This window comes from Lithobates pipiens, unplaced genomic scaffold (genome assembly GCF_037356315.1).
Source record: "Lithobates pipiens isolate NorthernLeopardFrog02 unplaced genomic scaffold, aLitPip1_a1.2 Scaffold_18, whole genome shotgun sequence".
NCBI classification, from domain to species: domain Eukaryota; kingdom Metazoa; phylum Chordata; class Amphibia; order Anura; family Ranidae; genus Lithobates; species Lithobates pipiens.
The window spans coordinates 402,613,002-402,637,425 of NW_027507758.1; the positions used below are offsets into that span (position 1 = coordinate 402,613,002).

Sequence of the window (24,424 nt, forward strand, 5' to 3'; positions counted from 1 at the left end):
GTGACCAAGGTGTTATAGCATAACAGCCGGGCAACCAGTATTTTCAAACCAGCTCAACAATGGTAATCCACATATTTTTCTCAAGGCATGTTTATTAATGATTATTAATAAAAAAGTTGAATATTTTTCATAGCTTCTTGGTTTTGTCCAAACTTTGGTCCAAATTGTACCCAGCAAGAAGCTACCACTTCCACCCCTTGCCTCACAATCAACTGCAGCCAGGGCATTCCCCACCCAGCAGCTATATGTACAAAAAACAGCAGGGGTGCTCATGACATCATTAACCTAATATGGCTACATGGTCATATAAGGTAAATGTCATTGATATTTGACTGAACCAAGGGGGAAACTGTCCCTTCTGCCCACTACTGTCCATTCAATTGCAGCCAACGCACTCCCCACCCGTCAGCTACATATACTAAGGGACATGGGGATCCTTCTGACATTATTGACCAAATGTGACCATATGGAGCCACTGCAGATTGAAAACACATCTCTTTCAAAAGATTTTCCAAGCTGGAGCACCCCTGTTCCAAAGTTCCAGCCTTTGCCAGGGGTTCCTCATTTGGAGTCTCTTCCTGTCCATGTGAAGGAAAGACTTTCCCTGTTTTATTTATTTATTTATTTATTTTTTAATCCAAAAATATGGAAACAACCATTTTAATCTATTAGAATCTATAAACTGAAAAAAAAAAAAAAAATTAAACACAATACATGTCCATCAGCAACTGTAATTTACTTAATTAAAAATAACAAATATTTAATCTTTTTTATCATTGATGTGAACATAATTTCTGTCAAACAAATATATCAACAATCAATACTGTGGCAATGGAATAAAGTAAGCTGGAGACCCTAAGAGTAAAAGGGAGGAGAGGTTAAGTAATTTATTGTAGATTTAGCTTTAATCCCCCTAGATATAAAAGTGAAAGAAAAAGTATATATATATACATATATATATATATATATATATATATATATATATATATATATATATATATATATATGAGAAAACAAGTCTCAACATAAGAACTTGGTCACGGGAGATATTACTGGGTCAAACCACTGTTCTATAATGATCAGTAAGGAAGGCGTTCTGTATTGATCATAAGGGAACTGCTCCAGGGTAGTCCAGACTAAGTGTAATGCACCTACAGTCTTCTTCCTTTACAAAGAACTGAAGTAACAGACTTAAAGGAGCACAATTAATACTACTTGACATACCATGATCCAAAGCTCATGTGCCCATGAGTAAAACTTCAAGGAAATAAAAATATGGTGACATATGGATCAATAGTGGCATAGCTTGGAGCTTTTTTTTTTTTACCAAGGATTAACAGCAAACATAAAAAATTCTTTAGAAGCAGTCCTTGGAATAAATCATATAATTGACCCCTGTATCTCAAGCATCAAAAAGTTAGGGCTGGATACGCCCAAACATACTGAAACCTAACATAGCATATTATACTATAAAAACACCATAAGGGTGTATCATTAACATATGGGTCACTTGCTGGGCTGTTTATAATGCATGTTTAATCATATCTGTTTCATGACTGACTCAATTAAGTGGTATATTATTAGATAATAGGTTCACATGCTCAGTTCTATAGCCTTCTTATTGACTGCCATTCTGCATAAGTAGCACGTAACATGACCCTATTATTGGGGCCGCTCTACTAAAGGAGTATAGACTGTGCAAAGTGAAAGTTCTTTGAGGTTAGTACATAAGAATCATTCACTTTAAATACCAAATCATTTTCAAGGAAAAAAACTTTTTTTTTCCTTGAACATGAATGGATGAAAGGAGAAATACCTTATTTACCAAGCTCATTCAACTTACACTTTGCAACAATGGGTTTACTAAATCTTTACTGTCTTAGCAAATCAACCTCAAAAAAGGTAAAGTATTGTTTATATATCAAATGCCAGTATAATAAAAGTCTTCATAGGTAAATATCGGCGCCAGTCAAAGCCAAAACTTGATGTAATACTGGATAGGGTGGGGAAGGGTTAGAAACTCTGTCCAGTTTATTGCTGCCTGTGTCCTTGTCATTTGAATAAGAAATAAGGGGGGAAAAAATACCCTTCTTAGCTGGAGTAGAGAAGGACCAGAAACACTGTCAGCTTCTTATTGTCTGTGTCTCTGTCCCAGACAGGGGTGTTGCTAGGGGGTGGCTTTTGGGGCTATAGACCCAAATCTGGGGCCCATAGCCCAGAGTCTCTTGCTGCAGGGTCCCTGACTAACCAGCGGGTTGTGGCTGCTGCGGTGGGTGGACTGGCTGCATGAGAGAGTCAGAGGAGAGGAGAGAAGCGAGCGGGTGAACAAGCAGAGATGATATCTCTCTCCACCCGTTCCACATCAGCACTCTTCACAGCCAGGCCTCTTCAATTTTTGAGCGAGGTGCGGCGAGCAGCAGAGAGATGACTGCCCGTCACACACACATCAGCGCTCTTCCACCCTCACAGCATGGTGGAGTGGAGGTCACGTGCTTTCTATCATCGTGGAGCTCCACTTTGCAGTCAGCCCCCATTGATTCAATGTTGGAGGTGCGTCGGGGAGCAGTGAGATGACATCTTCTCCTGCTCTCACTAAATGGACCAGTGATGTCAGCCTGCCACCAATGCAGCGTCAATGCACATTTGGTGGCACTGGCTGGCATGACAAGTGACAATCCACATCAGTTGGCAGGTGACAACCCACATCTGGTGGCCGGTGACATGGCAAGTGACAATCTGCAAATGGTGGCAGGAGATGTGGCAATCTGCAAATGGAGCCAGGAAACGTTGCAAGTGACAATCTGCAAATGGTGGCAGGTGACGTGGCAAGTGATAATCCACATCTGCTGCCAGGTGAAAGTGGCAAGTGACAATCCACATCTGGTGGCAGGCGGCATAGCAAGTGACAATCCACATCTAGTGGCAGATGATGGTGGCAAATAACACGCTGTATCTGGTGGCAGGAGAAGTGGCAAGTGACACTGATTCTGCAGTATGGTGAGTTGAACCTCTTCATTATAAAAAGGTTGGTGACTGCTGCTATGGGCTCTAGCCCCAGATCATTTGCAGACTTAGCAACGCCCCTGGTCCCGGAACAGTCTACAATAAACTAAGGCTTTCTAACCCATCTCCATTGAATCCAAAATTACAAATAAATACAAATTTAGTTGGAGCTGGACCTTCAAAGTGTGCATTTTATTCAAAGAGTCAAAGATCATTAGTAACTAGCTTTCATCATTAGTAACTAGCTTTTGCCATTCATTGGAGTACACAAAATAACATTTCTATGGGTTACTGCGATGTGTACACCATCCTTGTTTTTACTGCATGAGCCTGTGATGTACTTTTCCTTATGTATTTTTCTAGCAACTTATTACATATTTAGGACTTATGATAAAATCTTAAAATGAGACAGCATGTCTTTAGGAGATCATTTTTGGATAACATAAATGCAACTTTTGTATCAGTGCATTATTTTAAATGTTTAAATCACATATCTGGTGGTAGATAACAATGTTTTTCTTTTTAATATATATATATATATATATATATATATATATATATATATATATATATATATATATAATTATGATATCACTATTAATATTTAATTTGTTAAAAATATCAGCTGGAAATAGGGTGCCTTAATTATGATAAAAAGCCATCGGCTTCTGAGAGAATGAGCAATCATCATTTGCGGCAGCACAAGGTGGTCACATGGGCAGTCACTATGTTTGGGTTATTAGGTGCCCTTGCCTCTGCTGTCTGCAGATAAATAGGGATGCCACATAATCGATAAAAAGCCCACAGCTGTCATTTATCCTAAACCCAGTCCTGACAGGAAGATCACCAGAACTGTCACTTCAAAGTTCCCTTTCCTTTTAATGTCTGTCTCCAGACATGACAGGGTGCCACTATTGATTAACCCTTTCAGTGTTGCTGCTGCAGTACCATACATGGGGTAAAACATACAAGTGGATTTGAAGAACGTGATACCACAATTCTGCATGATTGACATTCTTGTTTCAAAGGCATCATTACAAGAATGCATGTTTTCCAAGTAAGGTTAGACATTCAGCATTGTTTTCCAATGCACTTGACAACAAGTACTTCTGTCAAATGAATGAACAATATGTATAACATACGCAGATAGATAATTATTTTTTTCTTTTATTTGGAGCATCTTTGTTTTAATTTACATTTATATTATTTTTCTGCTTCACAGCTAAGTGCATAAAAAACATCCAACGACATTAGGAATTTGTGACTTTTTGGCTACCTATATACGTTGTTGGTGCTTTGAAGTGAACGTTTTCCTATCAACAGCTGTTTTGATTATAATGTGCATGCGACATGAAAAAAAGGGAACAAAATGACAATAATTAAACAGAGTGGCGGCCCATCCATTAGGGGCGCAGGGGCGCCACCCCCCCAATCCATGCATCTGGCCCCTAATATATAAGCATGTGATTAGAGCCAGAGGCTCTAATAGGCTTCAAAAAGGGTGGACTCGGGGCTCAGAGTACTGCACCCTAGGCCAACCCAGTTGTGTGACAATAGCAAATTAATATTCACTATTGCCTTCCTGCTTCTCCTCCTGGCCAATCAGGAAGCAGGTCGAGCGGGTTAAGACTCAAATGGCTGAGAGGAGAAGCAATCATATTGGCTGCCAAAGGAAGGAGGAGGGAAGCCACAGAGGATGAAGCCGCCGCCATGGAGGAAGAGGAGATGCAAGAAGGTGCTGAAAATGCTAGATGGGGTAAGTGTGGTGCTGGTGGGGGGACGGGCCGGGAGGGTGGTGACCACTGGTAGGACATGTACATGGGTATTCACATCTGAGCAACTTTTATTCACTAAACAAATGTGATTGCAAAAGCAACTCAGAAGCAGCTGGTAGCAAAGCAAAAGCAAATTGAAGCAGAGGCAACTTAACCACTTAAGCCCCGGACCAATTTGCAGCCAAAGGACCAGGCCCCTTTTTGCGATTCGGCACTGCGTCGCTTTAACTGACAATTGCGTGGTTGTGCAACGTGGCTCCCAAACAAAATTGGCTTCCTTTTTTTCCTACAAATAGAGCTTTTGGTGGTATTTGATCATCTCTGTGGTTTTTATTTTATGCGCTATAAACAAAAATAGAGCGACAATGTTGAAAAAATTCTATATTTTTTTTTACTATAATAAATATTTTTTTCCTCAGTTTAGGCCGATACATATTCTTCTACATATTTTTGGTAAAAAAAATCGCGATTAGCGATTATTGATTGGTTTGTGCAAAAGTTATAGCATTTACAAAATAGGGGATAGTTTTATAGCATTTTTATAAAAAAAATGTTTACTAGTAATGGCGGCGATCAGCGATTTTTATTGTGACTACGACATTATGGCAGACACATCAGACATTTTTCACACATTTTTGGGACCATTGTCATTCATACAGCAATCAATGCTATACAAATGCAGTGATTCCTGTGTAAATGACACTGGCAGTGAAGGAGTTAACCACTAGGGCGTGGGGAGGGGTTAAGTGGGACGTGTGTGTTTTTTTTATTGTTGGGGGGCGTGGCTTGGCATGTGACGTCACTGATCATCTTTCCCTATAACAGGGAACAGACAATCGGTGACAGCCACACTAAGAAGCACGGCGAGAGGTCTCCGCATTCTTCAGCTCTGTGACCCGATCGCGGGACACCAGCGGCGATTGGGTCCACGGGTCCCGCGGCCACGGTCGCGGAGCTCAGGACCGGGTCGCGAGCGCGCCACCGGGGGCATGAGCGACCCGCGGCTGGGCACTTAAAGAGCAATGTACCTGTACGATCATGTGCCCAGCCGTGTCATTCTTCCGACGTAAATGTGCAGGAGGCGGTCCTTAAGCGGTTAAAGAAACACAGAAGCACCTGAAAGCATAGTAGGGTTGATTTACTAAAATTGGAGAGTGCAAAATCTGGTGCAGTTCTGTATAGAAATCAGCTTATAGTTTACTGAAATTAGAAGCTGATTGGCTACCATGCACAGCTGCACCAGATTTTGCACTCTCCAGTATTAGTAAATCCCCCCCCCCCAAGTCTTTGACTCAATTCTGAGCATGATGCCTATGTACATGAGCCCAAACTCACTCATGTTTCTAATTACCTTGTTGCACATTACCTAAAAAAATAGAATCACCCCATTCTTGCCCTGAAGATAGAAAAAATAAAATAAAAAATCAGTTCGTAGGTAACAATTATTCGACTGGATACCATAATTAGCAAACCAACCATACAGAAAGCAAACATTGGAAACAAAATACACTTTTGCCACATGTTCCATATAGCTAGTTTTCTAGAGCTGTAACATAGGAAGGGCTCCATTGACAGATGCCTGATACTGGTACACAGTAGAGTCAAGGGGTCAACATCACTTTGGAAAAAATAAATGTCTTTTTTACAACTGAATCTGACTCTTAACTAGCCAAAAATTTAGTAATTTTGTGACCATCAGTTTTCAACTATAGCTACCCACTATTTTAATTTAATTTGGTCACTCAAATCTAAGAAATGATCAAACCCACACCTGGCTGATTGCAATGGATGACCTAGCTCTCAATACTGCGAAGATAATAAAAAATAGATCTTCCCGCTATTTTCCAAGTAACAGTGGACTTGCAGTAGCAGCACCAGAGTTAATGTAGCCTTTTCAACCTAGAGTCCCAAACTCATTGAGCAGAGGCAGCTGATATCATAAATGATGCACAATGATGTGGTAAAGAACTTTAACCACTTAAAGACCAAGCCTCTTTCTGAGATTTGTTGTTTACAAGTTAAAAACTGTTTTTTTTGCTAAAAAATAACTTAGAACCTCCAAACATTATATTTTTTTTTTCTAACACCCTAGAGAATAAAATGGCGGTTGTTGCAATTCTTTCTCTCACACCGTATTTGCTCAGTGGTCTTACAAGCACACTTTTTTGGGGAAAAAAATATACTTTTTTGAATTAAAAAATAAGACAACAGTAAAGTTAGCCCAATTTTTTTTTATATTGTGAAAGATAATGTTAAAGTAAGTTGATACCCAACATGTCACACTTCAAAATTGCACCCCCTCGTGGAATGATGACAAACTTTAACCTTTAAAAATCTCCATAGGCGACATTTAAAAAATTCTATAGGTTGCATGTTTTGTGTTACAGAGGAGGTCTAGGGCTAAAATTATTTCTCTTGCTCTAACGATCACGGTGATACCTCAGGTGTGTGGTTTGAACACCGTTTTCATATGCGGGCACTACTCCCGTATGCGTTCGCTTCTGCACGCAAGCTCGGCAGGACGGGGCGCATTTAAAAAAAAAATCTTATTTCTTTTACCTTTTATTTTTTATTTTTACACTGTTCTTTTAAAAAAAAAAAAAAAAGTGTCACTTTTATTCATATTACAAGGAATGTAAACATCCCTTGTAATAGAAAAAAGCAGGACAGAACCTTGTAAATATGAGATCTGAAGTCAAAAAGACCTCAGATCTCATATTTACACTAAAATGCAATAATTAAAAAAAAATTGTCATTTGAAAAAAAAATGGCCACGGGCCATCTTCCCCTCACTTGTCTCCATACCCAGAAAGGAGAAGGATCCGATCGCCTCCGCTGCTACCAACAGCTCCAGTAAGCGTCAGAGGGCACCGGAGAGCAGTGGGAAGGGGGCCCTCTTCCACCGCCGATAAAAGTGATCTTTTGGCAAATCCGCCGCAGAGACCCCTATTATCAAAAACCAGACCGCCCGCTGAAGAAGAGGATACCGGGGTTATGGCAGCTAACTGCTGCTATAACAAAGATATCCCTCTTCAAACAGAAGATGTATATCGGCGTGTGGCGGTACGGAAGTGGTTAAAGGTATAGTAGATATATGCATTAATAAAAAGTAAGGAGCTTAAGTAAATATGTTTTACCCACTGTAATTTTTTCTCCAATCGTGATCTTACCAAACAACAAAATTATCTTTTCCGAAAAAATTAAATGAAAGCTATTATTAAGCTAAAACCTGTCAAGCAAAAATATTGATTTGTTAACATTTGCATTATTTATTTAAAATACATATAACAGTTCTTTGCATATGTGTGTCGTTTTTTGTTTTTTTTTGGTGTCTTTTAAAAAAAATGCCGGATGTTGGCTCAGAAAATCTTTTAGCATGATCAAGGAATTGATTCCTGTGAGTTCCGTCCTCCAAATCTTGCTTTACATGGCGATTCTAGTAGGTTGACTTAGAAGGGTCATCCCGTATCCCTAGAGGAAAACAAAGGTAGAAAATAGGATTAAACTCTTACTAAGAATGTGATATAGATAAAAATAAGTTTACCTCTGCATTATGCTTTACAATATGTGCATATTATAAAAAAAGAAAGAAAACGAAAACAAGAAAGATCCTTTGAGGCAAATAATCTTATTTTGCTAATTACCAACTGTACAGATTTTTCTTTTGCAGCTATGCAGATAATAGCTTTATGTAACTAGTAATACCTACCTACATAGTCATGTCCGCAGTAGCTAGTCCCCCTACTGTAAGTCTGCCTGCCTTACCATTTGACTGTGGTTATGATGCCACTAGTTGGTCCATATTATGCTATGGAGGCAAGCATGACTAATTTCACTTTTGTTTGTCAAAAGTCAAAACTTTATTTTTTTTCATTTCTGGATAGAGTAGAAAATTGTTAAAATGCCTGTCAGGTTTTTTTTTTTTATCCTATTACTTTTTGTCCTTGAGACATGACAGGAAGTGGGTAAAAATTCCTCCAAAGTGAGAAAACATTGACAGTTGTTACCGTAACAAGTATCCCTACTCCCGGTAACAGTAGCCCCAAAAACAAATAAAAGGGAGTTAATCACAAAAGAAATAAAAACCTAACAGAGGTTTTATCCCCCAAATAATGGCTTTAGATACAGTTTAATGTTTTACTTACATTAAAGCTGCAATATATTTGTTTACAGTTAATAGTTCTGCACTTATACATGGACTTTTTTCTTGTAAAACTAAAATTAGATAAAACAAATGGACCTGGTTCTACAAAAGCATACACAGAGTATATAAGTAATTTAAAGTTAATTAACTAAGGTGAAAAACTTTTCGAACGCCCTACGCAGATATACTGCTGCAGGGCGGCCACTCTGTGCTTGGCCACGTATCTGGTATGTGATCAGTGCTTACGGTTAGAGGGTGCATGCGCCAGCCGCCCTGGCTGTGCTGTGATTTGTTGCAGCACAAGCCCATCAGCGGGTCCTGGCCAATGATTGATTGCTGATCGGCCCTGTCATTCCTGGAATGGAGCTCTTTGTTGTTAACAACACAGAACTCCAAACACTGCCAGGCGATCTTGCTGTTTTTTTATTTCCTGCAAAGCAGGGGAAAAAACTGCAAGATTGCTTAGTAAAAGCAGCTCATAATACACACATTAAACATTGTTAGGCACACATTTAACTCCTGGATCATCCCTAGATGTTAACCCCTTCCCAGCTAGTTTCATTAGTACAATGCCAGCGAATAGTATTAGTACTGATCACTGTATTAGTTTTACTATTAATGTCAGTGCCAGTTAGTGTACTCCCCCAGCCAGCGTCAGCTGTCAATTTTCCCATCACACTATCACAGTCCCAGTATAAGTCACTGATCACCGCAACTACTAGTATATATAAAAATAAATCCAGGATCTATACCAGACACTAAAACGAAAATAATATACATGTATTTGGATTTTTTTTTTCCAAAGACATGTAGCAGAATACAGTTTGGCCTAAATCCATGAAGAAATTCGATTTTTTACATTTTTTATTGTTTTATTATGTTTATGAATTATTATTATTATTATTATTATTATTATGTTTTATAGCAGAAAGTAACATTTTTTTTTTTTTTTAATTTTTCATCTTTTTTTGTTTGTATCACAAACAAATAAAAAAAGTAAAATGATAAAAATGTAATTTGCGTACAGTGTTGCATGACTGCGAAATTGCCAGTTAAAACAGCGCAGTGCTGAATAGCAAAAAAATGCTGAAGGGGGTAAAATCTTCCAATGGGAGGTCAATGGTATCTAGGAAGAACATAACAGCATTGTCAGGGCTTTGCCCATAAACAGTACCCTTTTGTTCAGAAACAAGAAGACTACAACATTTAGTTTAATAGGTAAGTATTTTCCTGTTTTCTTTATGTATCAAAAATATCACGCACAACTAAAAACATATTGCAGTTTTAGCAAGATTATTTAGCTCTATCTGCATTGTTTTGTACCTTATAGATATTTCTCTTGTATATAACTCTGATTATGTATCACCCTGGTTGACCCCATACAACTCAAAACACAAATGCAATTTCTTTCTTGCTTTCACAATGCTAATAAATGTCCTTGACCTCAATAGAACATGTAAGGTATGTGCAGCAAGTTGTATGGGAAAATAATAGGTTGTTTTTATCAATAGAGAATCTTTTCCCCTGGTCCCAGAACTGAGCTTAAATAAAAGAATGCTTCATTCAGATAATATATCTGAATCTTGTATTGTCAGAACTAGGACCTCACTTGTATTGTTAACTGTGTTGTAAAGCATGCTGCCAGCAGATTCAGTGGTTCAAAGCAAAGGCTTTGAGGGTTTCTTTAGGTTTTCACCGCACACAGTAGTCATGTGTTTAGCACTCTCATTGTGTAGCATTAGATACTGTATTCAAATTTTTACATGGGTTTCCTCCCAAAACCCCAATAACTACTGGTATGATAAATGCTGCCAGACTATCAACACGTTTTTTTTCTTAGGCAAAACTTTTAGTTGTAAATGTTAAGATGAAGTAAAGGATAGTTTACTGTCTATCCAGCATCTACCAAAAACATAAATGTTACTCATAGGGGGACTGACACTTTAAGGAAAAAAGGAAATTACAGGAACCCGGTGCAATCAGAAATTATTTTATTTTATTTTACCCCTCTAAAAAGGTAATCAGATTACAAATGTCCAGATATCAGTATAGGTTACTTTGTATGCCTTTTCTTTGCATGCAGATTGGGACTCTTCTCCATTCTATAAAAAGTAAACTAATTATTTTCCTGAAGCTAGAACTTAGACCCCATACACACTATACTAATGTTGTTGTCTGATTTCCTTTAGATTTACCAAAACCATGTAGTGCAAGGGGCCTGCCTGATTGCATACAAATTGAAACTCTTATGCCACGCGCACATCTGATTTCCGCAAACAAAACCGTGGATTTTTGTTCGAAGGTTGTTGGCTCAAACTTATCTTGCATACACACGGTCATACAAATGTTGGCCAACAATTACGGACGTAGTAACATACAAGACATACGTGATCTCTCCATTACGAACGCTAGTTTTACAAGTCCGAGCGCTTCCGGCTCGTACTTGATTCCCGAGCATGTGGGGACTTTTGTCCAACCGGACTTGTGTACACACAATTGGAAAGTCCGAACAACAAACATTTGTTGGCGGAAAATTTGAGAACTTGCTAGCCAACATTTGTTGGTGGACAAGTCCGACAACAAATGTTCGATGGAGCATACACACGGTCGGACTTTCCGCCAACAAACTCACATCCAACATTTGTTGTCGGAAAATCTGATTGTGTGTATATGGCATTAGCGTTTCATCTCGTTTTATATGGTCTTGGTAAATCTAAAGGGAAAAATCTACAGAAAAATGTGCTCAGCTTCAAGAATTTTTATTGGTCGATTGTTGATGCCAGTAACATGGGGTCATAAGATGGGAAATCTCTCCAATGTAGACATAGTGAGCAATGAGAGCACTTTTTTTAGAGTGGGTAGGAGTTCGAACCTCTGTGATTTTGTATTTTTTTCTCATTCTGTCAATGTCTTCCTGTCCCAGAAACCCTTGTTCCCCTTATTTCTTGTTCTGGTGTTCCCCCATTTCCGGTTCTGGTGTTGCCAGGATAAAAAGTCATCATAACGACACAAGTAATGGCCTACGTTTTGGTCACATAATTTCTGCTGAAGGAAAGGGTCAATCTGAACTTTAATCCTCCACTTTAGCAGAGATCATATAACCATTTACCCAGACCTACATACATATCAAAATCTGTTCTAAAAGAAGTAAAGTGGCTGCCATTGCTGACCTCTGGAAAATGCTACCTGCCTTGCTTTTATGCTTATTATTTGAATTCAGTACTTTCTCAGTCACTGACCAAGAATGAGCACAGCCAGTAAAGTTATTGTGAAATAATAATACATGATATGCATAGTTTTCCAAGTCTTTGATTAACAATTGAGTTGCGGAAGGTTTACTCCCCTTCAAGACTAGGCCGTTTTTTGCAATATGGCACAGCGTTACTTTAACTTACAATTGTGCGGTACATGTGACTCTGTACCCAAATAAAATGTTTGTCCTTTTTTTCTCACAAATAGTGCTTTCTTTTGGTGGTATTTGATCACCTCTGTGGTGTTTTTTTTTTTCCCCTATAACCAAAAAAAGAGCAACACTTTAAAAAAATATATATATATTTGTTACATTCTGATATGAAACCTACCCAATTAAAAAATTTAAAAAATCAAATTTCTTCATCAATTTAGACCAATATGTATTCTGCTACATATTCTTGGTAAAAAAAGTATATTGATTGGTTTGTACAAAAGTTATAGCGTCCACAATCTATGGGATATTTTTCTTTATTTTTAGTTTTTTACTAGTAATGGTGGCGATTAGCTACTTATAGCGGGACTGCGATATTGCAGTGGACAAATTGGACACCCAACTGACACTTTTGGCACTTTTTGGGGACTAGTGACACTAATACAATGATCAGTGGAAAAAAATATGCATCGTCACTGTACTAATGACACTGGTAAGGAAGGGGTTAACATCAGGGGCGATAAAAGGGTTAAATGTGTTCCTAGGCAGTACTTGCTAACTGGGGGGTGCTTTGACCAGGAGAAGGTGAAGATCCATGTTCCTGCTTAGCAGAAACACAGGATCAGTACATTCCCCTCTCACAGAACAGCGATCTGCCTTGTTTACAACTAGTTTACATAGGCAGACCGCCATTCTGTCTGTCTCCTGAATGATCATTGGGTCTTGGCAGACATCGCATCCTCCGGACCCGCTGATTGGCTCCCGCTGTGATTGGACTCACACGCCCCAGACCCGGAAGTGTCAGATCACGTACTAGGTACATGACCTGGCACAGAGCCGCAGTATATGTACAGTGGGCAGTCCGCAAGTGGTTAAGAGAGTACCGAAGCCAGTAGATTTTTATGACAATCAGGTGACTAGCATCTTCAGAAGAAAGGACCAGCAGTGGAAACCTTTGTGTTATCTTTAGCACAGGTTTTCTTAAAAGAGAGCCTGGAGCATCTTTGTATCTAGATAAGTTACGTCTTTAAACCTTCCTATATCTTTTATTATCTGTCTCAGCAAAAAATTTTGATGTTACAACAGATGTACAACAGTGTTCAGCCGGCCATACACAATTCGAATATGGAACTTTGCGAGATTTGAACCATTAATGGTCTGCTATAACCGCTAGTGATAATCACTGTCTTCTCCCAGTATGGATAGCTTCCCCTGCTTGCCCCCGTCCCCTCCTGGAGCAGACATTGGGGTTGATTTACTAATAGACTGTACACTTTGAAAATTGCAAGTGCAGTTGCTCCAGAGCTTAGTAAATGAGCAGAAGCTCTGCTGACTTCCATCATCCAATCGTGCAAGCAAAAGTGTTGTTTTTTTTTCTTTGCATGTGATTTGGTATTTTTTGCAAAGTGAAGCCTTACCTCTTATACTGAGCTCTTGAGCAACTGCACTTGCAAAGTTTCTATTTGCCTTCAGTAAATCAACCCCATTGTCTCGGAAGAGGGATTCCCCTGTCAGCACTGACTGTGTTGATGGGGGAATTGTGCAAATATTTTCTGCAACCCATGGTTGCAGAAAAGAAATGTGTACTGTGTATGGCCAGCCTTAATTTCGTCAACAAAATTAACACTATTTTAGTCTAAAACTAAAACAATTCAGATCACTAAAATAAAACAAAACTAAAATTTCATTTTAGTCAAAAGACTATGACTAAAACAAAATCGAAATTTAACATCAAAGCTAACACTGATGTACCAGCACATGATGACTTATTTGATAGAAAGCTGGAAGATTCACATTTCCCTGTGAAAATGCCCCATTTTTATATTGAAAGAAACCTATTTAGGCAAAATAGTTGTTTGCTTCTTGTATATAGTCCAGAAATTGTCAAATGAAGTCTATAGCTGGCCTTATACAGGCCAACATCAGATTTCAATACAATCGTACAACAGTGTATGGATGGAATTACTTATGCACGCCGTGCTTTGAATAATAAGGTAGATCACAGAATCACTACCTGGTGTGCAACTGTCAAAAATAGGAAATTCACACTAGGGCGGGAGGTGCGTTGGCACTAAAGCGTTGCTATTTTTAGCAGCGTTTTACCGTCAGCTTTGCTGCTAATGGGGCAGTTTTACACCCCCCTAGCGGCCGAGAAAGGGTTAAAACCCACCGCAAAGCTCCACTGCAGAGGTGCTTTAATTACGGTATAGCCACGCTGTCTCATTGATTTCAGTGGGCAGGAACGGGGAATGAGCTGTATACACACCGCTCCTTCACAGCTCCAAGGATGCTGCTAGCAGGATTTTTTTTTATGTCCTGCTAGCGCACCGATCCAGTGGGAAAGCCCTCAGGGCTTTCACACTGGAGACACAGCAGCGGCTGTTTCAGGTCAGTTTGCAGGGGCTTTTTTTAGCGATGTGGCGCCTGCAAAATGACCCAGTGTGAAAGGTGTCTTAGTGACATAACACATATACACTAACCCAACCTTGATGTAGGAGTTCTTTTCTAACAATCTAGGATCAGACTACACCTAATAGATAATAATTAACATCTCTTCTAGCAGTCATTGTAATGTAACAGTAATGTTTGTGTGTAGGCTGATTGTACACTACTGGAGGGGGTTTCAATGATGAAGTCATGTTTTGTGGTGCCTGTTGTGACATGTTGTGGAAAGCAGTAAAAAAAAAAATTTCCATACATTTTGCTTAAATTGCATAACTCTGCAAAAGACATGGCAATGTACAGTACCAATGTGGAAGGAGAGATTTATTATGGCTAGTTTATGTACTGGTTGCTTCAGGCTTGCTTAGCATTTATGGCTCTGTAGATAGAGACAAGTAGACCTACTTTCCCCAAGCCATTAAGACAATCAGATCATAAAAAGTTGTACTTTAGAATGCATTCTACCTATGATAGGGTTAGAGCACTGCATCAGTAGATGAGACAAGACATCCTAGGAAACTGGAAACAGCTGACGGATATTACTCCATATATGATTGCTGCATCATAAAGCATTTGTTTCCATGGCAGCAATATATTGTTGTGACACAGCCTACTCCATACATCTTTCTGAATTCTAAGGGAAAATGTGTGGGGCCACAACCTCTCTTTGTGGTTATTTTCACACACACACAAAAACTGGTATAGTACCACAAACTTGTAGGCATGAAGGATCCTTCTAGTTAGTGATCCCCTTACGGAAGTTTCATAGACACAGTAATAAAAAAAAGTCCATAAATTACAGCCAGGGATTTTCTATAACTGCTGGTCCATAGACTCTTCCCTTGTTACATCACTAATTGTGTCCAATGTTTGAATCATGCTGGTAATTGCTTTGTTCTATATCTTCACAGAGAACAAAAATGTGTAGAATGACCAGTGGTCAGGCTATTAGGATGATAGGTGTGATGTACTATGTCTTTATAAAGTAATGTGTTATAAGCAAATCCAGTGGTCATATTAGGTTGATGTGAGGTAGTATGTCTGTATGGATTAGTAGAAAATGCAAAAAAACTGAGGGTTATTATGACCTAAAGTGTATTATAAGAATATACAGTTTTCATATCAGGTTGGAATATGTTTTGTTTCATAGCTCTACAGAGTACATAAAGGTATCTTAATAAGCATATCCAGTAATCCTGTCCTTTTTTTTTTTAAGGTATAGTGTACTATGATTGTATGGAGTTGCAACAAATTGGATGTAGGGGTCATTTACTATAGTGCCATGCGCTAATTAGCAGTAATTAGCGCTAAAACTGAATTTACTACAGCGCTGGTAAAAAAATAGTCCCAAAATTGAATTTACAATAGATCCCAGAAAACAGATATCACCCAAACCCTTACTCTGCTAGAACCTGGAGTATTGCACATGGAAATAACATTTAAAAGCATGATATGATCTCCTAAATGGTACTGAAATATGGTTGTTTATTGTTTAAAGAGAATCTGCCTTTAAACTGTGTTAAAAAGTGATATATACACTGAAATATCATCAAACATCTGAGAAGAGATAAATTCCCTGCCTCTTTACAACTAGGTGCTATCACAACTGAGCATGCTCAGACATGCAAACTGCTCTCATTTTAACTCCCATGTCTTTTTTAGTAAGAGTTATAGTAAATACCAAAATGAGCGCTATGTTAAAAAGCATTTTTGGAAGTGAAAATGAGAGTTATGTAGCCCAATGCACGTTTCAGACATTGATTCTAATGGTACAATTGTAACTTCCCCAAATAAATAATTTTCATGTTGAAATGAACTTTATCTTTCTCGCAAAGAAATTGTCCTTGCAACAATGTTGCTTCTTCACCTATTTTGTTTTTAAGAATGCTAGAATGTGTAATGCTTTCATCTTTTGGTAAAATATATTTTTCCCTGTTTCTCTCACTTTGTATTCATCTCACAAAAATCTTTACCCAAACTCACACAGGTGTCTTTGTAAACCACAAACAATACCATTGCTGATGCAAATTTAAAATGAGTCACAATTTTGTGTGTTTTTTATTATTTCCAAATGATCATAATTTGAGCCCAAACAATGTAATATGTGTACTAACGTTAGAAACCAAAATGTGCTTCCTAAAATTCAGAGGGTAACATCAGTATTATACAAGCACACACCAAGAACCACTACATTTTTACAGAATAAATCAAGAAGCAGAACTCCTGACTAATTTAATTCCACCACTTAAATGTCCAAAGAAATGCAGTATTTATGTGTATTTATGTATAGTAGGGTTCCATATGCGGCAGTACAGTGGCTAACAGATTCAAATCCCAAACATACCACTTCATGTAGAATAGTTGTCTGTTCTCCCTATGTTGTTAGACATAATTCCTGACTCAAGGCATTACATAAATTATGTCTAAATGTAGTATTTATGTGCAGGAGGGTTCCACCACCATTGCAAATCATGTCATATGTTTTCCATGGGCAAAGACTATAATAAGCCTTAACATTTCCCCACCAGCATTAATTGAAGTCTCTTACCAAGCCTAAACCCACAAAATGACAGCTGTTTAGCTCTCAGCATGCTGACAGTAATCAGCCATAACCAGCCTTCAAAACAGATGGCATATGCCAGAAACAGGTTGTTCAATGGCTCTCCAGACTTCCACAGTACATCTACATTGATTAACTTCTTGCACTACTGGGACTTAGGACTGTGTCACACCATAGAGGCGCAGCCTATACACGTGTCAGCACAGTGGCTAACTGGCAGGAGGTTTCTAGGTTTTTTCTCTGTTGTGCTGTAAAAGTAAATTTTTCACCAATGATTACATTTTTGAAAGGTTTTGCATAATGAAACCCCAAGAAATCACATTATAAATCAAGCAAGTGTGGTTTTGCACCAAATCTAGAACTGGGGTGGTTTGGCCCAGATAGATATATAAATCTGATATGACCCTGCACACAGTTGTCATTTCCTGTTTTGGACCCTCCACATGCCCAACAACTTACAAGTTTGATTTGGAGATTTTTGAGATCATTGATCATGGCCAAAGCCTTGGACATTTGTTATTTTGAGTTTTACACTGCACAGCTATCTATGCTGATGCATGCTTTCATTTGTAAAGACGTGTGTATTCCTAATGAACAGGTGTGAGCACTTGAGGCCTACCTCAAGAGACAGAAACACTTACGCTGGTGAGTGTGTCCTTTACTGGTTGGATCTAGGTGGGTGGAAGTGTCCTAGCAATCTTAGTTAGGTTATTTAAAGGCTTGCATTTGTGGTGGGTGTTTGGCCTAAGAACAGGCCTGAATCTTAATTTGCAGTGTGTATATTGGGTTACAAATTTTTGTTTTTTGTGGGGGGTTTTTGGGGGTGCATAATCCCTGACCTACACACCACTAAGGCTGTTGTTTGATGATTGATTCTAAATCTCACATGTTAGACATGCTATGTAATGGTTTAGAAGAAAAGGAAGGCTCCTGCTAATTCATTCCTGCTGTGTGTGTCAATGAAGTTTGTGTGCTGCGTTTTTGGCTTTTGTATTATTATTGTCTGTTTTTGCTTATGATAATCCTGCCATTTAACTTTTTAGGGGTATGGGGCGAGGACTTCTGATCACCACAAAGGTTTGTCATGGTTGTTATTAGCTTGATTTGTATCCCTGTTTTCTAATGTAATTTGTTGAATGTGTCTAATTTTAGTGTCCTACCCTTGTAGATTGTAAGCTCTTTTGAGCAGGGCCCTTCTAACTATATTGTCAATAGGGATGAGCCGAACACCCCCAGTTCGGTTCGCACCAGAACTTGCAAACAGGCAAAAAATTTTGGCGAACACATGAACACTGTTAAAGTCTATGGGATACAAGCATGAAAAATAAAAAGTTCTCATTTTAAAGGATTATTTGCAAGTTATTGCTATAAAAAGTGTTTGGGGACCTGGGTGCTGCCCCTGGGGACATGTGTGAATGCAAAAAAAAGTCTTAAAAATTTCAGTTTTTTTTCATGAGCAGTGATTTTAATAATGCTTAAAGTAAATCAATACAAATGAAATATTCCTTTAAATATCATGGGGGGGGTCCTTAGTCTGCCTGTAAAGTAGTGCATCTTTCCCATGTTTATAGCAGTACCAAATTTTTAAGGAAAAAATTTTGTTTAAAGCCAAGTTCCACTTCAAGCACTCCTCGCCCCCTTACATGCCACATTTGGCATGTCATTTTTTTGGGGGGGTGGAGTGGGTGCCTAGTTTTGAGTGGGACTTCCTGACCCACTTCCTGGTTCCTACTTCAGGCCGATTAGGCGACTCCTCCTCTCCCCCTAGGTGGCGCCTTCCTCTTGGCAATCTTCTGGGACACGTCACAGGTGCACAGTGCATGCCCGACCATGAAGCCACAAGCTGTCACGGCCGGGTGCCTACAGTTTCTAGGTCTGGTATGGATATGAAGGGGAACCCCTGCACCAAAATTTAAAAAGAAATTGCGTGGGGGCCCCCTCCAAATCCATACCAGGTCCTTCAATATTTTTTTCAATGATTTTTATGTATATTGCTTGGATTCAGCAATACATTACAGCCGCAAGCAGTTTTAAATAAAAAAAATTTAATTTACAAATGTTATTTTGCTGCTCTCATTCATAAAACTATCTGCATGACACAATGTTAGGCATTCGGCGAATGGGCGAACATCGAACATTTGAGTCAAACATCGGGCTCATCCCTAATTGTCAAATGCTGGAGCATCATTTCCATGCCATTTTTTTTAGCCCAAGTACATTAATGTAACACATGTTTATACAAATGTAAAAAGCAGATTATTTTTATTTTTTTGCTTTTGACTTTTGCAGACTCGAAATACATATTTTAGAAGTGCTAACTATTCATATCCCTTCAAATCTGTATCTGCATACAAAAATATTGGTTGTGCACACATGCTTGTCCTTGATTAGAAAGTGTAATGGGGGGGAGAGGGGGAAGAAAAATCCCCAAAAAACAAAAGCTCCAAAGCTGAATTTCAGGGCTCTACTAATTATTTTGTGGACCAGGTAAGCCATGAAGTATGTCACTAAATGTGCATTCTCTCTAAGCACCAAATTAAGAAAAAAAAACACAAAAACAATAGTTTAAACAAAATTTGCGTGAGGTCCACCCAAAAGCCATACCAGGCCCTTAGGGTCTGGAATAGGTTTTAAGGGGAACTCCACGACAAAACTTTAAAAAAAAATTGCTGTGTGGTCCCCCAAATCCATACCAGACCCTTATCCGAGCATGTAGCCTGGAGGTCAGGATAGGGAGTCTGAGCAAAGCGCTTCCCCCGACTTGTTCATGCCCCGACTTAGTTGGGTTAGGTGGAACACTTTGGTAGGGATGGGTCAGCCCAACCTCTTGACCTTTGACCTCTGGGGGACACGCCTGCTGACCTTTGACCTTTGGGGAGGTCCCTATTCCAATCCCTGAGTCCTAACCTCGTTCTTCTAGGGGAAACCCTAACCCTACCCCTAACCCCTACCCTAACCCCTAACCCTAACCTCTGAACCATACCAGGCCACCTGCCCTTAACATGGGGGGTGCTTTGGGGTCCACCCCAAAGCACCTTGCCTCCATGTTGATGAGCACAAGGGCCTCTTCCCGACAACCCTGGCTGGTGGTTGCCAGGGTCTGTGTGAGGGGCACTTATTGGAATCTGGATATGGGCCCCCAGATTGGATTCTGGATATGAGCAACCAGATCCCGCCCCCCATGCAAATGGGTATCGGCTACATGAGGATACAAAAACGACCCTCCTCCGACGCTGTGGCCCACCGATCTGTCATATAACATATAATGGGGCATGGCTACCAGATGGCTTCACACGGAGACCCCACCTCTTGTGACAATAATTAATAAAAAGGATTGTTAAAAACCGTCTCTTGTGGTTTTTACTTTTTGACACTTTTTTTGGTGAATGGGTAGGGGTTAATGTACCCAATACCCATTTACTTAGGGAAGGTGGGATCTGGGCACACCCTTATTAAAGGGTGCTTCCAGATTCTGATAAGCCCCCAACCCGCAGACACGGACAACCACCAGCCAGGGTTGTCGGGAAGAGGCCCTTGTCCTCATCAACATGGGGACAAGGTGCTTTAGGGGGACCCCAAAGAACCCCCCCATCTTGAGGGCATGCGACCTGGTAACGTTCAGGAAGGGGGCCGCTCGCTCATCCCCTACCTTTCCTGACCTCCAGGCTGTACGTTTGGATAAGAGTCTAGCTTGAATTTTGGTGGGGCCCCATGCCAATTTCTTTTTACATTTTGGCATGAGCTCGAAGGGGGGGGGACGCACAGCGTTTTTCTCATAGATTTTTTATCTATATTTCCGGAAGCAGGCAATACATTACAGCTGTGAGCAAGTTTAAAATACGTTTTTTCCTTTGGAAATGTCATTATTGCTGCGGCATGTTCTACACATCGCACATATGCACCACTTTACAGACAGACTAAGGGGACCCCCCCAGGCACGATATTTAAAGGAATGTTTCATTTTTATTGTTACACTTTAGGCCTGGTTCACACTAGTGCAATGCCAAAAATCGAGCGTGATTCGCACCACATTGCTGTGCAGATCACATGCACTGTCTGTGCGATGCGATTTCATCCATACATGCATACATGCATTTGCACCAAAATGGTGCAGGACCCTTTTTTTGGTCAGCACTGGAATCGGATCACACCTATGCCATCCGATTCCTGCACCATTTCACAGTTCGCACTGTGATCTGTGAACTGATCTGGGGGTGTCATTAACTTTACATGGGCACCCACAGCAGTTCCTAGATCTCAATGTGAACCACTGTGTGATTCAGGTGCGATGTGTGGGAACTTGCACTGGATTCGCAGGGTCCTCGCATCAAACTAGTGTGAACTGGGCCTAAAGCATCATTAAAATCACTGCTCCTGAAAAAAAGATTTTTTTTTTGTTTTGTTTTGTTTTATAGATACATGTCCCCCAAAGCAGTACCCAGACCCCCATACCCCTTTTATGGCCAATTACTTGCATATAAGCCTTCACTTTTTTCCTGTTCGGCTCCCATAGACTTCAATGGGGTTCGCAAATGGCACTTGCAAATCCGCGGAATCACCGATTGGCGCAGATTCCGATTTTACTAAGACATGTTTTCTGCTAATAACGTGATTTTTCAGGCACATGTTCACCTAGTTGAATTCTTAATTGCCTAAAATCTGCGATATTACATGTAGAGCGCCAGTACTTCCAGAAATGTTAGTAAATGACCCCTGGTCAGTGTTCTAGATGTAGAAAGACAGAGCATCCTGGCTTCAATCCACTAAGAGCTGAATACATGAATGCTCACAATCTGAAAGCTGTTATCTCTTAAAATAAGAGATAAAAATATCACTCACTTTACAAAGTATATTTGAGTGTACTAGGGCCAATTATTTATCTTTCATGTAGTTTTATCTCCTAATATGTCTTCTAAGAGCTCTTATCTATCACTCAATTCACTAAACTTTTTAGGCACCGATAGCATGCATTAGTATCACCAGGTAGAGGCCAATGCTAACTGCATTTGTAGCAGTGGAACATATAGAATTTCCTAGAGAACATGTTTTCAGGACTGCAGGACAAGTACAGTAGATGTGCATAGTAATTACTCTAATGAAGGGTTCTCAATCAGTGTTCCATTGAACCTTAGGGTTCTTTGAAAGGTTGTCAAGGGTTCCTTGAGCAATGAGCAGTTTCTGCCTGCCTGATAGGGATGAGCTCAATGTTATGTTCGTCTCGAACATCAGCTGTTCGTAGAACAAATGAACATATGGGGAAGATTGCCGGCTGCTAATTGGTCAAAGCATGCACCTGACTTGCATTCTTTGGCCAATCACAGCGCGATGTTCCGTGAGAGCCATGATTGGCAGGGTGCCAATCATAGCTTAGGGGTTAAGTCCAATGCCCACACTATATAAGGCTGCTGCTTACACGGCGGCCGTATATAGTGAATGAATAAAGATTCGGCAGGTAGTTAGTGTATAGTGCAGTCAGTGTAGTATATATATCAGTTCAGAGTATACAGTGCAGTCAGTGTAGTATATATAATGCAGTTCAGAATATATAGTTCAGTCAGTGTAGTATATATATAATACAGTTCAGAGTATATAGTGCAGTCCGTGTAGTATATATAATACCGTTCAGAGTATATAGTGCAGTCAGTGTATTATGTATAATACAGCTCAGAGTATATAATGCATTCCGCGTAGTATATATAATACAGTTCAGCATATATAGTACAGTCAGTGTAGTATATATAATACAGTTCAGAGTATATAATGTAGTCCGCACAGAATATATAATACAGTTGAGCGTATATCGTGCAGTCAGTGTAGTATATATAATACAGTTCAGAGTATATAGTGCCATCAGTATAGTATATATAATACATTGCAGAGTATATAGTGCAGTCATTGTAGTATATATAGTACAGTGGAGAATATATAGTGCAGTCAGTGCAGTATATATATTACAGTGTAGGGTATATAGTGCAGTGCAGTGCAGAGTACATCATGAAGTGGTTAATGGGAACTCTATGACAGAATTAAAAAAACAAACGGTGTGGGGTCCCCCCCAAAATCCATACCAGGCCCTTTGGGTCTGGCATAGATTTTAAAAGGACCTCCACTGCAAAATCCATACCAGACCCTTATCCGAACATGCAGCCTGGCAGGTCAGGAAAGGAAGGGGATGTGCGAGCACACCCCCCTCCTGAACCATACCAGTCCATGGGGACAAGGTCCTCTTCCCATGGGTCTGCAGGCGGGGGTCTTATCAGAATCTGGAAGCCCCCTTTAACAAGGGGGCCCCCAGATCCCGCCCCCCTATTTGAATGGGTATCGGGTACATTGTACCCCTACCCATTCACCAAAAAAAGTGTCAAAAAGTAAAAACCACAAGAGACAATTTTTAACAATTCCTTTATTAAAAAAGAAAAAAAAGTGTCCCGCGATATACATCTATCTTCAATCACGCAGTCCAATGGATCTGTTAAATAGAAAAAATATTAAAAAGCTCCGCCTCAATGCTGTCTCTTGGCTTTGACAGCTATATAGGCAAGGACAGGGCCACCCGGTGATGTAACAAAGTGACCCCTCCCACTTCTGATGTCAGGGGGTGAGGTCACCCGGTTACATCAGCAGGTGGCCCCATCCTTGCCTATATAAGAGGTGTCAATGCGAAAAGACAGCAGTCGCTGGGAGGCTTCCCATGGAGGCAAAGTTTTTTTTTCTATTCGTCCGGCAGGTGGTATGATTGATGATAGACATGTACATCGCAGGATACTTTTTTCCTTTTTAATAAAGGAATTTCAAAAACTGTCTCTTGTGGTTTTTACTTTTTGACCCTTTTTTTGGTGAATGGGTAGGGGTACAATGATACCCATTCACATGGGGGGGACCAGGATCTCTGTCCCCTTTGTTAAAGAGGGCTTCCAGATTCTGATAAGCCTCCCACCCGCAGACCCCGATGACCACCGGCTAGGGTTGTCGGGAAGAGGCCCTTGTCCAAATCAACATGGGGACAAGTTGCTTTGGGGGCACCCCAAAGAACCCTCCCCATGTTGAGGGCATTTGGCCTGGTATGGTTCAGGAAGGGGGGGCGCTTGCTCATCCCC

At 39.9% G+C, this 24,424-nt stretch overlaps 1 protein-coding gene across 3 annotated transcripts in view; it reads right to left on the bottom strand.

The window, feature by feature from the left end:
- Window positions 1–4,152: 4,152 nt before the first annotated feature.
- LOC143988381 (uncharacterized) overlaps window positions 4,153–24,424 on the bottom strand; it is a 162,121-nt gene continuing 141,849 nt past the window's right edge. For 2 of the 3 annotated variants that reach the window (XR_013276840.1, XM_077487906.1), the window contains one exon: window positions 6,995–8,249. Coding sequence is in view for 1 of the 3 variants with exons in the window: in XM_077487906.1 (XP_077344032.1) it covers window positions 8,237–8,249 (13 nt within the window). In the remaining 2 variants the exon portion in view is untranslated. Of the gene's footprint in view, window positions 8,250–24,424 lie in introns of all 3 variants that reach the window. The other variant, XR_013276839.1, reaches the window with a different exon arrangement.